Genomic DNA, 18,069 nt, shown 5'->3' on the forward strand with positions numbered 1-18,069 from the left:
TGATGCATAAGTCTTTCTTGGGAAAATAATGTATTATATTAGTTATTACTACAATTAATTGATTATCAAGTTATTGTATAGGTACACTGTGACACTCATCAAAAACAGTAATCAGTTTCTGCTAGTTCTTAAGTAGTAGTTAATAGTACATGTAAGATACCTAAACTTCTCACTTTACTTGTGGGGACACATAATAATAAGTAAGGTTGATGTTCAAGTAATTAATGCTTCATTAATGACTAACTAACAACACTAAGAAAGTGGTGTACGTTAACACTTTTTGTCCAAGACAGGTCACCAAATGCAGTAGCTTTCAATATAATATAATAACAACACTGGTGTGCATGTGTACTTGAGGAACTTCACCAGGTCAGAGCTTGCTGATGTGAGTCCAACATAGATAAACAACCAACATGCAAAAAAATGAACAAACCTTAAAGGTATAACTGCCAAATGGCAGTGGTTTGGTAGTTCTAGTAAGTCAACTGTACTGCTAAGTAAATACGTGATTACTTATTCTGAAGTTACTTACTGTGCAGGCAGGAGACGGGAGCAACGTTTAAAGCAGCGGCAAAAACGAACAACACCACTCATGACAAAGGTCGAACAACAACTGATGAAGGACATGGGCATTACGCACACTTACATATCTCAACAATAATACATGTGCTTTGAGACTAGAGATAGGTGAGACATCTAGACATCGCTACACACACACTCACACACGGGCGTACCCAAACCAGTGTAAATGCACACAAAGATACGCCGGAGTGACAAGTACATAAGCATTAATAAAGGACTGATTAAGTGAGTAGTTACAAAAATAGATGAAGACAACTTATTAATTACTTATATGTGAACTAACAGTGAAGTGAAGAGTAATTAATGAAAACGATGATGATAATTCTCTATTACTTGTTGCTTAGCTAATAAGTACATAAACATTAATTAAGGAACCGAAAGAAAGTAGTTACAAAAATAGATGAAGACTACTTATTAATTACTTATATGTGAACTAACATTGAAGTGAAGAGTAATTAATGAAAACTATGATGATAATTCTCGATTACTTGTTACTTAGCTAATAAGTACATAAACATTAATTAAGGAACCAAAAGTAAGTAGTTACGAAAATAGATGAAGACTACTTATTAATTACTTACATGTGACCTAACACAGTACTTTATTAAAGTGAAGAGTAATTAGGGTAAAACTATGATGATAATTCTCCATTATATATTGCTTAGTTAATAAGTAGTTAAACATTAATTAAGGAACCATATTGTAAAGTGTTACCGAAAACAGTAACTTGAAGAACAAACTGAGTGAGGTGCAGAAACTAAGCTGAGTGGACCAAAGTCCTCCCCATCGTTCTCATGAAAATGAGAATGCAGGTAAGACCAAAACATGGCTTGAGCATGTTTGATATTTTGGTTGGGAAACCGCCAAAACACCAGAGTGGGAGAATTTCTGCAACAGCCTCATTTGGCTTTTAAACTTATAATAATGCAACATGTTGTGTACAGTGTACATTTAAACAACTACAGACTAAGTGCACAACAAATCACATTTTATAAAGCAAGCAACTCTTTATAACAAATACCTGTATGTAGCTGTGCTTTATTTGGACATTTTAAAGTAATTTACCATTTTCCTTTCCTCAGTACTATATTCAACTCACTGATTAATGGCAGGACTGGGGTACATTTCAGTCTTTCTCTTTAATGAACAGAAGCAAATGTACATAAAACTCTTTACATAAACTGCAAATTAACAAGCAAAATTCAACACAAAATTCTATACTTTGCCCAGTTATAATATATCAATATTTGGTTGTCTGCTGCCATCTAGTGGACAAAAATTAGAACTACCGGAAATTTCATCATAAATGGAAAACGGAATCAAATTGGGATAAAATGGTAAAATGTAGAAGCAGGTTCTACACTGCACAGTTAACTACTCTGCATGCAATCACAGGACTTTATTTACCCCTAAACCTAGAAATGCAGCGAAGACAGCAACTGTTGAGGCAAGAAAAAGGAGAGAGAGAGAGAGAGAGAGAGAGAGAGAGAGAGAGAGAGAGAGTGTGTGTGTGTGTGTGTGTGTGTGTGTGTGTGTGTGTGTGTGTGTGTGTGTGTGTGTGTGTGAGAGAGAGAGGTTTTGTTCTCCAGTTGTGTGTGTAGAGGAGTGTGTGTTTCCATGGAGACTCAGGTATTGTACAGGAGGATTATTCTAGCTCACACACACATACACAGGAGGTTATACACAGGAGGTTATTCTAGCTCACACACACACACTGAGGAGTCAGAAAACCAAACCCAAAACCCTGCATAGAGGGGCTCAGTGAATGTGGACTGGAGTGTGTGTAAGTGTGTGAGTGTGTGTGAGGAGACGGTGTAGAAGGACAGAGTGCCGGCTGGCCAGTCCAGATACACTCCTACTCTGTTGGAGCTGGAGGGGGGGGGGAGATATCAGTGTAGTTCTTATTGTGATGGACAGAGTAACTGTTATTAGAGCAGTGCAGCATCCAGGACTTTATATTGTATCCAAACTCACAGTCATTACCGAGTCCTTTCCTGTTGATTCCTTTATATGTCACTGCTATACCAGCAGTTCCACTCCACTCAACCTCCCAGTAACAGCGTCCAGTCAGACTCTCTCTACACATTACCTGAGGACAGTAATTAAATCTCTCTGGATGATCAGAATACGTCTGATGTTCCTTCACACCCATCACCTTTCTGTTCCCCTCAGACAGAGAGAGACGTGTGTGTGCTGTGTTTGAGTCCAGTGTGAGTTCACACACATCTGCACACAAGAAGAGACATTAGAGGAGATGACACAAATACTGTGTGTGTGTGTATCTCTCTCTCTCTCTGTATGTGTATCTGTGTATGTGTATCTGTGTGTGTGTGTATATATATACACAAGCTGCTTACATTTTCAATGTATATGGATTTGTGTGCATGTATCTCTGCGTGTGTGTGTGTGTGTGTGTGTGCGTGCGTGTTAACTACATAACTGCTGCTTACATTTTCTTAGTCCTGGTTTGAGTCTGATCTTCCCTGCATGATCCACCCTAAAGAACACACATACACACACACACACACACACCTATATAACAGGGCTGTCTGTCTCTCACAAATATGCACCTAGTTAACATAACTGTCTGTCTCTCTCTCTCACACACAAGCACCTACATAGCAGGCCTGTCTCTCTCACACACACATATCCACACAGATAACAGGACACACATGCAACTAGAAAATAAGTGTCTCTCTCACACACATGCATCTAGATAACAGCACTGCCTCTCACACACACATACCAGGGTGTCTACAGGTTTGACCAAGTGAAAATTAAGACATTTTAAGACTTTTTTTATACCGTTTTCCAAATAAAATTAAGACCAACTCGCAAGATCATACACGTTAAAATAAAGCACAAAAACGAACTGATTATTTACATTATTTAATCTAGCTGCTTGAAAACTTCAAATGTGAATGCACAAGACAGACAATACGAGACACAAACATTACATTTTTTCACTGTACAGTATACTAACTTTATACAAAATAAAATTCAAACACTGACAACAGCATCATACCATACACGCTCACACACACACACACACACACACACACACACACACACACACACACACAAACACACACTAGGCCATTTTCCTGTTTTTCTGAATCACACTCCAGCTCATGCTCAACCCCTTTCAGTTCTGTTACTTTTTCTCTGAAACGCTTTCTAAGGATGTTTGATTTTGTGATCACTTTGGCCATCAGGGTCCCTGCTTTCCCTTCGGCTTGTTCAGCAAGTAAATGATTATTATAACTGGTCTAAACCTGGTTTATACTTTCGCGAGCGGCACTGCAGTGTTCTCCGAAACGATAGGTGGCGCTAGGTGGCAGTGGAGAATAAAAAACCCCTGCAAAACCGGTGAAAGAACATTTTTACCTGACCAGAGACTATTATATACTATGGCTGCATCTCAATTCAGGGGCTGCAGCCTGCGTAGACCACAGCCCACGGTGGCCACACACTTCGAAGGCCGGGTAGGCTGCATCTCACGGCTGTTAAATGAGACAGTCTAGTCTTCGCAAGACGTATGTTTGCGTGACCACGCTCTGCCCCGTTTCATACGTTACATACGTGTTAGCGAGCTGTCCGACAAATAATCACATCACCCACAAATGCCTAAAAGAAAATGCGTTGAACATGTATTCACGTTTGACGGGAAGTATAACTTCATAACAAAATTCAATGTATTTTTATAAACGTTACTTTTACGTATAAACGTTTAGTAAATACTCAAAGCACATGTTTACCTGCAATATCATTAATAACTGGCATGTTATTTAGCATCTCATTGCAGTATAAATGTCCATATTTAAAAAATACCGACATTTAAAAACGAATTCTTCGGCCCGTACACTAGACTCCGCCTGTTTATTGTTCATAGAGCAATGAATCCTGGGATATGGTGGGACGCGAAGGATACTCAGATGCATCCTTCGTTTTCGGGGTTTTGGAGGCTACATTCGTCGGCCGCATAAGAAGGAGTCCACAAATTGGGACAGCCTCGTCGCGGCGCAGTGACGTAACCGGCCTACAAATGCGCACTTCGTGGGCTGCAGCCCCTGAATTGAGAAACAGCCTATATATACACATCAGGCATCAAACGTAAATATGGCTTTGCAGTGTTGTCCGAAACGATACGTTAACAAATACGAGCCTCTTGTAATTCCAGGATGAAACATGAGAGAACGTGAAGACGTTAAGATTGGGCATTTTGAAAATAAACAACCATTAAATAATGTGATAAAAAAGCGAATTATTTCGATTCATTTAGAGTATATGTATAAATATTTAACTTAATTAAGTTTAACGTGCTGGGAAATATTGAAATGGACCTTTAAAGTGACGTACAAGTGCTTTAATTCCACCTTGTTAAGGTGTATGAACCCGGCAAACATGACTTTGTCCATCGCGTTGAAGCGCGGCGCGCACGCGAAGTTACAAAATTCGAGAGGTGCATGACCTCGCGAACGGACAGCGCGCGAGGCCCTCGCGCACGGGCGGAGCCACAGCGATTACATCATTTTCGCCGCGCGGACCCTCACGCTGCTCGCGGCACGTCAAGTATAAACCAGGCTTTATTTATTTTTTTATTGACAATATTCAGATACAATACAGGTATACAAACATGAGAACAAACGACCAGGGTGTTATTAAACAAAAACATGCAAATAGGTATGTGACGGGCAGGTGTGAGCAACAAAAAGGAAGCGATCACGCCAAGTCTCAGGGAAAAAGGGTGGTTTAATATAAAGTGTGCAAACCTAAAACCCGTGCAATAGATCCAAATTAAGGATATAATGACCAGCGGTCAACTGGTACAAAGACAAGACATATATAGGCAAACAAACGACCCTCAGGTGAGACGGATCACGGGCTCCGCCCACCTGAGGGACGCACATGACGTCACCAAACAACGACAACAACAGCCGCTGTGGACAGAGGCGGCCGGTAGGGGGCCGCCTCACCGTGACAGACCCCCCCACCAAGCCGCACTCCCCTCCACTGGGTGTGTGGCACACAGCGGCTGCACACAAAACATGAAGGGGCAGGAAGGCAGAGACAGGCAGGAACACACCTCCTGCCGTCCAGGAGCTGAAACATAAAACACAACACATTACACAGCTCACCTCCCCGGGCGGGACCCTGGACCGGCCGGGCCGTTAACAACACAAAACCACGCCCCGGTCGGTCACAGGGCCCTCACGCCCTAACCGGCATTCAGCTGGTAAGCCCCATGGTGTGAGGACGAGGGGCTACGGCTCCTCTCTCGTCCCTCGTGTGTGTGTGGGTGTGCAGGCTACCTCTCCAAGGCGTGGCTACTTCACCTCCTGGACCTACCTCCTCCCAGAGCTGACCCCTGCCTTCTGCTAGGGGTCACCCCAGCCTCCTGGGGAGCCAACCCCTCCCGGGGCCTCTCATCTCAAGGTGGACTCCTCCACCCAACCCAGGAGCGCCAGAGACCGAGGCCCAGAGCACCCCCGACGCGGGCTAGGGAGCAGCCCCAAGGGCCTCCTGGTCACCCCGGGCAGGAGGGAGGATCTCCATCCCCAGCAGGAGCTTTTCAGACCGGAGCCCCATGGTCCCCAAACATCCGGGGGCCCCAGCCCTCTAGGGAGGGGCTCTTCACGACCGGGCTCCGGTCACCCCACAACACAAGGGGGCTCCTGCCAGGTGGAGACCCCCACAAGGTCCAGGAACACTGCCAAGGAGAAGCACCTGCACAAAGAACACAACCTCACACACACACGCACCACACACACACGCACCACACACATACAAACACGAAACACAAACGCGCCCTACCCTATTCAGGGCCTCCCTCGGGAGAGACGCCCTCCGTGCCACACCCCATGGCACGGGACCACAGCCGGTCCCCCCCCAAACACACATTTAAGGGGAGGAGCATGTGTGGAATTACATTTAACAGTTGACATCACGCTAGGACAAAACACACACGCAAATACTAGACAAACAAAAAACGGTGTACAAACAGACAGACGGAACCCATCACATGCGCGCTCTACACACACAGTGACGCGCGCCGCTCAGAGCCGCAGTCGCTCCCCACATTAAACACACGACACACGGGGAGCGAGGCGACAGTGACGAGCGGCAACCGCGTCACACATAAAACATTCAACATAGAACAAAACGAGCACGCACACTGGTCCACACGTCCGTCACCCGTACACACATACAAAACACACACGAGAGTCCACCAGGCAGACACCCTGGTGTTCGCCGTGCCACATACACACAAGCGCACGGCGAAACTCCCGCAACATACAACGGACACGAAGAGCTGTCTCAGGGCAGACTGCCCTGGTCCTCGCCGTGCTACACACACACACACACACACACACAAAACACAAAAGCACGGCGGAGCTCTTCAAACAAAACACCACGCAGACAAACACTTACCACGAGACATGACCACGAACGAAGGAGAAAGAAAAAGAGACTCGGCGGCTTCCGAAGGGTGGCTGGTCATTCTGTGACGGGCAGGTGTGAGCAACAAAAAGGAAGCGATCACGCCAAGTCTCAGGGAAAAAGGGTGGTTTAATATAAAGTGTGCAAACCTAAAACCCGTGCAATAGATCCAAATTAAGGATATAATGACCAGCGGTCAACTGGTACAAAGACAAGACATATATAGGCAAACAAACGACCCTCAGGTGAGACGGATCACGGGCTCCGCCCACCTGAGGGACGCACATGACGTCACCAAACAACGACAACAACAGCCGCTGTGGACAGAGGCGGCCGGTAGGGGGCCGCCTCACCGTGACCAGGTACATATAGAAATTGTCCTTTGAGCCTTTTCATTCGTAGAGTCTGATATTGATTTCACATATAATTCCACATCTTTGATAAAGTGAGGAAAACATGGTGTTTTATTAGCAAATTTGCATTTATGAATATAAAATTTAGCAAAAAGAATAAGCAAATTTATTCTAAAAAAGCATTTTGCATCCTTTCTGGGGAATAAACCAGGCTTTATACTTGACGCGTTGCGAGCGGCGCGAGGGTCCGCGCGGAAATGACGTAATCACGGTGGCTTCGCCCGTGCGCGAGCGGCTCGCGCGCTGTCTATTCGCGAAGTCATGCACCTCTCGAATTTTGTAACTTCGCGCGCGCCGCGCCTCAGCAGAATGAACAAAGTCGTGTTTGTAGGGTTCATACACCTTTATAAGGTGGAATTAGCACTTGTACGTCACTTTAAAGGTCCATTTCAATATTTCCCAGCACGTTAAACTTAATTAAAGGGAACCCCGGCTGGTAACACTTGTAAGCCTTATTATTCTGTAATTAATCTAAATTATTAAGACATGTTCATCACAAAAGCAGCAGATTTATTTACAAATAAACGCTTTTATTCGAAATATTTGACATATGGGCGCAGCCATGTTTTCTGACATGCAATGCTTGCTGGGTAGATGATGTCAAAATGTTGCAGCGCGCTAAACTTGACTGTGGTTGTAAGGAGTTAATGTTAGTTAGCTCAACTACCTTAAAGTAAACCATGCCACACGGTGTTGCCGTTGGATGTTATTTCCAGTCGAAAGGCAGTGGGAAGACTGATATTAGTCTTCACAGTTTTCCCAAAGATAAAAAGAGGAGAAAAATTTGGGAAGCAGCGTGTGGACGAACACAGCTACCAAAAGACCCACGGCTCTGCTCTCTTCAGTCCCGATGCATTTGAGTCATTCAGTAGAGCCCGACTGGTGAGAGAGTTGATGCTGTTGGTTTTAAACGGAGACTAAAACACAATGCAGTGAACATTTGATCCCGCTAGTCCAACAACTACGGGTGTTCGTTAAGCCCGAAATACTTGCAAGCAATACTGCGAAGGTTGTCAACTGCATGGCTACCGATTTCCGCCCCCGAAGTTCAACCCATGGCTGACGGAATTATTCCTCCCTAAATTTAGCTTCGCAAATATAAGACACTGTGGTTGAAAATTTAACACAAAATAAGACTTTTCAAGGCCTTATTTTACAAAAATGAAATTTAAGACTTTTTAAGGACCCGCGGCCACCCTGCATACACATAGACAACAGGTCTGTCTGTCTCTCTCACACACACATGGAATTAGATAACATGACTGCCTCACACAGACATGCACCTATAACAGGATGCACATCCACCTCGATTACAGGACTCTGGCTGTGTTCGAAATAGCCTACTACATACTGCACTCAGTATATACTGGATACTGCATACTGGTACTCATAGTAGTATGCAGTACAGTTTCCAGTGTGCGACAGTATGCATACTACGGGGTCACGTGAATGTAGCGTTGCATGATGGGATGCAGTACACCACGAAGATAGCTCTGTTCACGTACTGGAGTATTTTGTGGAAGTAGTATGTCATCTAGGGATGTTTCACATACTGGAAAAATTAATTCACATACTGCATACTGGATACTGATTTGGGGCCCAAGCAGTATGCCAGTAGTATGTAGTAGGCTATTTCGAACACAGCCTGTCTGTCTCACCCACACATGTGCATCTAGGTAAAAGGACTGTCTGTCTCTCTTTCTCATACACATGTAGTGGTATGGCCAGAACCAAGAAGTAACTCTGACTACGCCACCCCCGGGGGTATAAGCCACCGAGGGAAAGTGAATTTGTTAACACCAATTTCCTTAAATTGATCCCAATTACCAGGGTTTCCACACCATTCAGGTTGTTGCAATTAGACAGAGACAGGGTCAGAATAGAAATGTTTATTTTCAATAATCAATTTTATAAACTATTTAAAAATCACAGTTCGCAACCACACACCTCCTCACTCACACATCGGGTATGGTCATAGTAGACCAACAGAACATAACTACAAAGACTATAAACTAACACTAACTCAACCAGGCAGGGAGGGGCTTACCGAAGGGATGACCGTCGCCACTAAAGTGGATCAGCCGAACCGCAGGAAGAATATGCTGGCTTCGCACCCCAGTGACCCTACCCTACCCAAAGGGTGAACTCGCGAGCGCAACACCCACCACCACCGGCAGCGGCTTCCCTACGGTTTGTCCCTGCTCCTGCCAAAAGAAATAATCATTGGCCTTGTCCACCACCCTCCCCAAGGAATGGCCGGGCGCCCCAGGCCAGTAGCACGACAATCCCCAAAGCACAGTGATCACACACCCAATAAGTTGCACACTTGACTCACTCCTACATCCCAGAGGGCACTGCACACATCACACCCCCCACAAGGGCACCACAACACCCCAACCACCCCCCAGGGGGAACCCAAGGCCTCAAAGAACATAAAGCAAACAAAAACAAAGTAATTAACCACTGCACACACAAGGAAATAAACAAACCCAAAAACCGAACTAATAGAAATCAACAAAAAAATGAATACCCGCTTACACACCCACACACGCGCACACACACACACACACACACACATGCACGCACGCACTAGTCCTAATTAATGTCCCCGCTCCATCATCCGCGAGGACGACACTCGGCCCCTGCTCACGGCAATACCGCTGATTAACAGGGCCAGCACCACGTGCGCATGTACTATTATACAACCTAAAACCCAATAACGCAGTAGCAACACACAATAACAGAACAGCGTAAAACTAGCAGAACAGCAGCCGGAGCGAAGCCCAGCACGGCGAAGCTTGTTGTAGGCCCGGTAGAGCGAGAGAGAGAGGGAAGATGGAAACACCCGGTAACCTATAACAAATAGATATAATCAGATTAGCCATCCCTTCAATGGTTACTGCTCATAGTAGCGACGATATTAAAACACTACTTACCCACAGTCTAGTAGTACTAGACGCCAGGCCCGAGTACTAATCTCGGAAGAAACAGTCACGAGATATAGAGCCTACATGGAAGGAGGAAACGTTAGCCACGACACTAAGAATATAACGTTAGCGAGTGCGTGACTGAGTAATCACCTGCCAAACCACAGGGAGACCGCAGCTAGATAACCCACTGTAGTGGATTACAAGCGCGTAAGCGCCAAACACAATAACGTTGAGAAGCCACCGTAGAAAGCTAGCCGCCGAGTGAATCCACCTGGACACAATATCACCGCTAACATTAGCCACCGATGACTAACTTACACTCCGATGCCAGAGAAAACAATTTACTTACCTCTAGAAAAGTGTAATTTAAACGAGCCCAACACAGCCTCAGCGGAAGTTGCCCACAGATAAGAAACAGCCAACTAATGCCGATGACCGGACAGAACGGCGTAGGGCAGCCAGAACGTGCATCTGGCAGTGTCGGCGCCCTGAATTTAAAGCCCAGCCCTACGTAGGATGCCCGAGCAGCGTGATGACGCAACCCATGACGCGACGTGGCTGCAGCACCCGTAGTGGTGCCGAGGCACCACTACACACACATACACCTAGATAACAGGCCTGTCTGTCTTACTCACCCACACATGCAGATAGATAGATAACAGACCTGTCTATCTCACTAAGACACACATGCACATAGGTAGCAGGACTGTCTCTCTCACACACACATGCACCCAGATAACAGGACTGTCTCTGTCTCACAAACATGTGACCAGATAATAATTCTGTCACGCACACACCCCTAAATAACAGGACTGTCTCTCTCTGACACACATGCACCTAGATAAAAGGATTGTCTGTCTCTCACACACACAGGCAACTGGGATAGCAGGACTGTCTGTCTCACACAAACATGCACCTAGATAACAGGACTTTCTATCTGTCTCACACATACATGCACCTAGATAACAGGACTGTCTGTCTCTCTCTCACACACACATGCATCCACTTCTGTGTGGAGAACACCATACCCACCAAGACTGTTCGGTGTTTCTCCAACAACAAACCCTGGATTAACCCTGATATAAAGGCTCTCCTGAAGGAGAAAAAGAGAGCTTTTAGATCAGGTGACAAAGAGGAGATGAGGGATGTGCAGAGGGAACTGAGGAGAAAGATCCGAGAGGGGGAGGCCAGCTACAGGAGGAAGATGGAGGTCCAGCTGCAGTAGAATAATGTCAGAGGAGTCTGGAATAGCCTCAAAACTACTTCCGGCCACAAGAAGCCTGACTCACAGGCTGGAGGGGACCAGAAGTGGGTGAATGAACTCAACCTGTTCTTTAACACTAGAAGCGCCAAAGCTCCGGTCATTTGACCGCTGTGACGTCTACTAGAAGCGCCGCTTCTGGTCGACCTACTTATACCTAGAAGCGCCGAGCACCGGTCACTTGACCGCAGCAGCACAAAAAAAATAATATCTTTGCACTGGATCCAATTTCAGAACCCTCCTTTCATGACTTTTCCCAGAATTGTCCTTTTAATAAACTAGTATTTTTACATTGTTAAAAGAAACCCTGCACATGCTAGTTTCAATCGATTTCGCTCGTATCTCTGTAATATTGTCGTCGTCGCCTACACTTCAAGACTGTGATTCTCTTTTCTGCCAGCGGGTGTCGCAAAGATTCGTATGTCATTTAATATTTAGTATAACTAAATAAAGATCAATAGTTTTCAAAACTAAATTATTCACAAAGTTCAAACTGATTATTGTGTAAAGACAAAACGGAATTCGTCCGTTAAACGAAAGTGAAAGTGTTTCACTTTCCAAAGTCTTAAAATATATACTTTATTTATTAATATTATTTAATATATACTATATATAAGTTTACATCAATGGTTTTCAAACCGTGAGAGAGTCTTGCTTTGCCTAATAAATGCTTTAGTAGTTTGCAGGAATTCTGCGAATGGTAATTAGCCTACCTATCAAGTCAATATCTCAAAGGAATGATCTTTCGGGTATAATCCCTCTTCGCCAGGGCTAGCTGTTAGATACATACATTATGTATGGCTGCTTTTGACACACTGGCATTACAAAAGAATTAAGCAGAATGCAAGTTACGTATGTAAATGTATACCTTTGCGAGCGAAACTGAGATGATGGCATGGGCGGTGCTGTTATGAACACTTTATTCACAATAGCATTCATGAGGCAACGCGAGCTATAAATTCGTCGGGACGTGGCTACACAGTTTGAGTGAAAACTGCTTGGGCGATCGAACAGCAACACAGTTTGCTTGAAAGCTCGGTTTTGGCGTTTGAACAGCAACATAGTTTGCGTGACTCCTCAGTTTGGGCGTTTGAACAGCAACACAGTTTGCTTGAAAGCTCGGTTTGGGCGATCGAACAGCAACACAGTTTGCTTGAAAGCTCGGTTTGGGTGATCGAACAGCAACACAGTTTGCGTGACTCCTTGGTTTGGGCGTTTGAAAGGTTGCATAGTGCATTATAAAAATGGCACAGAGAATCATGTACACCCCAAAGCAAGTGCTGGACATGCTGTGCAATATTGATGAGATGGAATCGGAGGGCGAACAATGTGAGATGTCGGATGGAGAGGGCGAAAGTGAAATGGATCTGAATCTTGAATCTGATTCAGAATCCGACTCTGAAACTGAGTGTGGTGGTGACTCATTTCAGGCCAAAGACGGTAGGCCTACGGTGTGGTTTGAACAAACTGCTGGCAAACCTCGGGGTAGAGCACAAGAGTGCAATATTGTGAGAGAAACCCCAGGGCCTACATGTTATGCCAAGGACAAAATTAAAAGTCCACTGACCAGCTTACTGTGTTTGATTGACACAGAAATGTGGGGCGCAATTCTGAAATACACAGAGGCAGAGGCTGAACGAAATAATGCTCAGTTCAAACTAACAGCTGACGAACTGAAAGCATTTGTGGGTCTCGTTTATTTGAGAGGTATAACAGCCGGTAAAAGCATGAAACTTGATGAATACTGGTCTGCTGACTTAGGAAATCCCATTTTCAAAGAGACAATGTCTAGACAGACATTCAGAGATATCATGCGCTATCTGCGCTTTGATGACAAGAGCACAAGGGCTGCCCGCCTTGCGACTGATAAATTTGCTATGATCTCGGAGATATTTGATAAATTTGTGAAAAACAGTATTGCTTCTTACACGCCCGGTGAGAACATAACTGTTGATGAGCAACTGTTCCCAACTAAAGCTCGCTGTCGTTTCACTCAGTACATGGCCAATAAACCCGATAAATTTAGGATTAAGTTCTGGGTGGCCGCTGATGTTGAAACAAAATATATGTTGAAAGCCATTCCCTATCTAGGGAAAGATGAAAGCAGGCCGGCTGGTCAACGGTTGTCTGAAAATATTGTGTTGCGTTTGATGGAGCCTTTCATGGGTAAAGGAAGAAATGTAACGATTGACAATTTCTTCACTTCATTGGCACTTGCAAACACCCTTTTGGCGAACAAAACCACTATTGTTGGTACGATGAATAAAATCAGACGTGAGATGCCCCCATGTACACAGGCACAGTCTGAAAGATTTTCCACCAAGGTGTTGCGGGCTGGAAAAATAACTCTTTAAATAACGATTTACCAGGCAAAACCTAAAAAAAATGTATGCATCCTGAGCTCAATGCATCAGACAGTTTCAATTGAAAATGGCGCAAAGAAACTGCCTGAAACTGTTTCATATTACAACACGACTAAATGTGGCGTTGATGTTATGGATCAAATGGCAGGACTGTATTCGGTGAAAGGAGGCACCCGTCGTTGGCCTGTCGCGGTTTTCTATAACCTCCTAGACCTGGCTGCAATAAATGCACATTTATTGTTCAAACAGTGCATGAACGTTAACCTGAGCAGACGAAGGTTTATTCTCGAGTTGGTAAAGGAGCTGTGTGCACAGCAGAAAATGGCGAAAGCGGCTAGGGCAGTGGCACAAAAGCGAATTTTACATTAAGCTCCTTGCCCGCCCTCAAAAAGAAAACAATGCCAAGTCGGCAGATGTTCAGGGAACAAAACGTATGACATCTGCCAGACATGTAAGCGACTGGTCTGTGGCAAATGTGCAAAGACTGCACCTAAGCTGTGTTTTGAATGTTGAGTTGTATGAAGCTGACACACAAATCAAAACAAAGGGAACTTAATTTGAGGTGGTGAACGAAACTTATTCAATATACGCTATAGAGAGACGGGATATACCCGTTGTTTGCCTGTAGCTGTGTTCTACAACCTCCAAAACCTGGCTGTAATTAATAAATATTGTTCAAACAGTGCATGAACATTAACCACAGCAGTGGAGGTTTATTCTCAAGTTCACAATTCACTACATAAATGGAACTTAATTTGAGGTGGTGAACGAAACTTATTCAATATACGCTAAAGAGAGACGGGATGCACCCGTTGTTGGCCTGTAGCTGTGTTCTACAACCTCCAAAACCTGGCTGTAATTAATAAATATTGTTCAAACAGTGCATGAACATTAACCACAGCGGTGGAGGTTTATTCTCAAGTTCACAATTCACTACATAAATGGAACTTAATTTGAGGTAGGGAACAAAACTTATTCAATATACGCTAAAGAGAGACGGGATGCACCCTTTGTTGGCCTGTAGCTGTGTTCTACAACCTCCAAAACCTGGCTGTAATTAATAAATATTGTTCAAACAGTGCATGAACATTAACCACAGCGGCAGAGGTTTATTCTCAAGTTCACAATTCACTACATAAATGGAACTTAATTTGAGGTGGGGAACGAAACTTATGCAATATACGCTACATGTAAATCACCGAATGGTGATAACACTCGGTGATAACACGGTCGTTAGGACGTGGGATCACACATCGGCTATTCACCGATCAAACACCTCATTTGAAACGGCAACACAATACGCCAAGATAAAAAAGTGAACATTAGAGAGGAGAAAGGCAACTATATTCGTGAAGCCATCCGTATCATTTTAATAATTTTGCGTTTTGTTACGCAAAGGTACATAGCCTACCTTTTATAATGATATTTTTGTAATTATTTTGCCTATTTATGCTTTTTGTTCTTTGTCTAACACAAAACATTATAGACATTTATTTGTAGATTTGTTATGTTCACCAAATGTTCACAATTCACTAACACACAACTTTTAGACATTAAAATTTGAAATGGCGTAACATTGAGTATACAAACAAACTTGCTTTAGCTTGGTCTACGGGCTTTACTTTGCTACTCTGAGTATCGAACAAGCTTTCTGTGGATGTGGGGGTGGAAGGCTGCAGTGCAGTCTGTTGCATTAGCAAGACAAAAGACGTGAACGCTTCACAGTGGGGGTGCGGGCCAGTGGGTTAGTGGTGTGGCGAACGAACATGATAATCTAGTGACATATATGCCAACAGAATAACACACAGATAAATAAGCAAACTATTACACTAACCAAGCAAACTATTACACTAACCAAGAAACAAAACTAAAACTATATTTTGCATTTGCGTTTTCGCACAAACCAGGAAATGCAATATTAAACTAAACAAAACTTGCAATGGGGAAGCTACTGAGAACAAGGTCACAAGGCACTGATTCTAAATGGTTCAGTCACATTAATTTGTTAACATATTGACGTTATGTGCAAATGTCACCATTACGAATATTTTGTTTGGGCAGCTCATTCTTCCTTTTGTGCAAAACGCCATCTAGTGTTAATTATGTGTCAGTACCAGCTCCCCTGTGTAAAGACTCAGCGGTCTTTTGACCGCCCGAGGCGCGCTTTAACACTAGAAGTCCCTGAAATTTCAACCACCCCCCTGAAGTCCCAAAAGAGGGTCCAAAGAACCTTAGTCCAAACTGACACCTCTGGTGGCTCCAATTAACATCCATTCATTTGCAAAAGTGCCCATTGCCTGAGGAATCAGCAGGGGGGAGAAGAGCTGAACTTGCCTCCAGTGTTATGTAAATGAGGCGTGTGTCAGGTATGGGTGGTTCCTGCTGAAAGCTTGCACCTCCTTGGCTGCCATATGAGACTGTGCAAGATCTCTTGCAAGAAGTCTCCTCATCTACAGAACCATATGTTTGAGATTTGATTTGTGAAAGGTTGAAATAATGTGAAATTGACACAAACATAATATTTGAATTATAATGGCATATAGGTGGCATATTGATTAGTCAAAATGGCTCTGATATTTTTAACCTTATTTTAAGTAGTTTTGTCTTTTGAAAAACTGCTAATAGGTAAAAATGTTTTTACATAAATGTATACAAAAAACCCTCAGCTACTTGAAATAGAATAATATCATTGAGCAATTTTAACTTATCAAGATCAAGATTTTGCAGTGTGTCTCTTCCAAATACAACCATAACCAGCAAACAAAAATAGGAAATTTAGGAAATCTTACCAAAAGAGATATCACTACTACAGATTTTCACTACTCTCTGAAAACTAACAATGTGTTGTGTGTGACGTTTGTGACCCTAGTCTTGAAAATTGCTTCATATGGGCTTTTCAAACTTTTTTTTTTGGCCCACCTCCACCCTTTCACCTTTGGAGGACAACTTTGTTTTCATGTAAGGATCAAAAGAAAACAATTCTGTATAATACAGTACAATAGTGATAAAAACAATTGGGGTTAGGTGAACCATACAGGACAGGAGAGAAAAGAAGGGGAGAGAAAGTAAAAAGGGAAAAGACAGAAGAGCAGAAAAAACAGCTCAAATGATTCACCAACTGCTGCTACTAAATGAAGAGCAGAAAGTAAGACATACAGCACAAATGACTGATGTATGTGTGTGTGAGTGTGTGTGTTTATGTAAGTGCAACATAGGATAAATGTACAGAATGTACTTATTAGCAAGGCCCCAGAGGCCAGAGGCAGGCAGAGAAAGACCAGGGAACCCCACCCGCCCACGGCCCCTCCAGGATCATGTCCAAAGCCTGCTGTGTACTGGAAACCTTTGCTATCCTTGCTTCTCAGTCAACAGAGTAAGTGAAATGTGTGGTGACATGAATTTTCATCCACATGTAGGTGGCTACAGTCATCTTTCTCTTTATTATAAAACTGACAGACATTATTTGAACTATAATTCCAAAACATCTCAAGTCTGCCTCCTTTGTACTAATTTTGGATTTTTTTCTCACTGCAAAAGGTGACATGATTATTGGTCAAAATAGCTAAAGTTCAGATTTCTCTGAAAGGGTATTTTCTTCTCCGTCTGAGTCAATGGATCAACATAGCTCACACTATCACCCATCCCCCCCGTCTACCTAGAAGTGGCTGCATGACAAAGGATGGCCTCATGATCCAAAATACCTCAGCACTGGCTTTTGGCAGGCTCAGGTAGAAATGTAGTAATGTTAGTAATTGTAAAGGTATGTCTCTTTCTCAGTAGAAAGCACCTTCTTGTGTTCGGCAATGAGCGGAGGGTCACGGAGGATCACCTGAAACTAATCTTCAATTGAGTGTAACACTCTGCAGAGAAGTGTGTGGCAGGGAGCTCCCGGAACAATTGAGGAACAAACAACTCTCTTAGAAATAGGAGGAGTTTATTCAAACAGGCAGGCTGTATCTCAAATGTTCAAAGATGAGAGGGCGCTCCTCTCATTTATACATACACAGACCATCCCTGTGCACGCAAGCAGCAGGGTGGGCTCAAGATTGCTATTCTAACATAGGTAATAAATTCTACCC

At 43.7% G+C, this 18,069-nt stretch overlaps 1 protein-coding gene across 1 annotated transcript in view; it reads right to left on the reverse strand.

The window, feature by feature from the left end:
- Positions 1-2,354: 2,354 nt before the first annotated feature.
- LOC143525581 (NACHT, LRR and PYD domains-containing protein 3-like) overlaps positions 2,355-18,069 on the reverse strand; it is a 67,933-nt gene continuing 52,218 nt past the window's right edge. The window contains exons 12-13 of the mRNA XM_077019708.1: positions 3,033-3,079; positions 2,355-2,808 (exon numbers count right to left, since the gene is read on the reverse strand). Coding sequence (XP_076875823.1) covers positions 2,438-2,808; positions 3,033-3,079 — 418 coding nt within the window. The 3' untranslated portion in view covers positions 2,355-2,437. The remainder of the gene's footprint in view (positions 2,809-3,032; positions 3,080-18,069) is intronic.

Source organism: Brachyhypopomus gauderio, chromosome 1 (assembly GCF_052324685.1).
Source record: "Brachyhypopomus gauderio isolate BG-103 chromosome 1, BGAUD_0.2, whole genome shotgun sequence".
NCBI classification, from domain to species: Eukaryota; Metazoa; Chordata; class Actinopteri; order Gymnotiformes; family Hypopomidae; genus Brachyhypopomus; species Brachyhypopomus gauderio.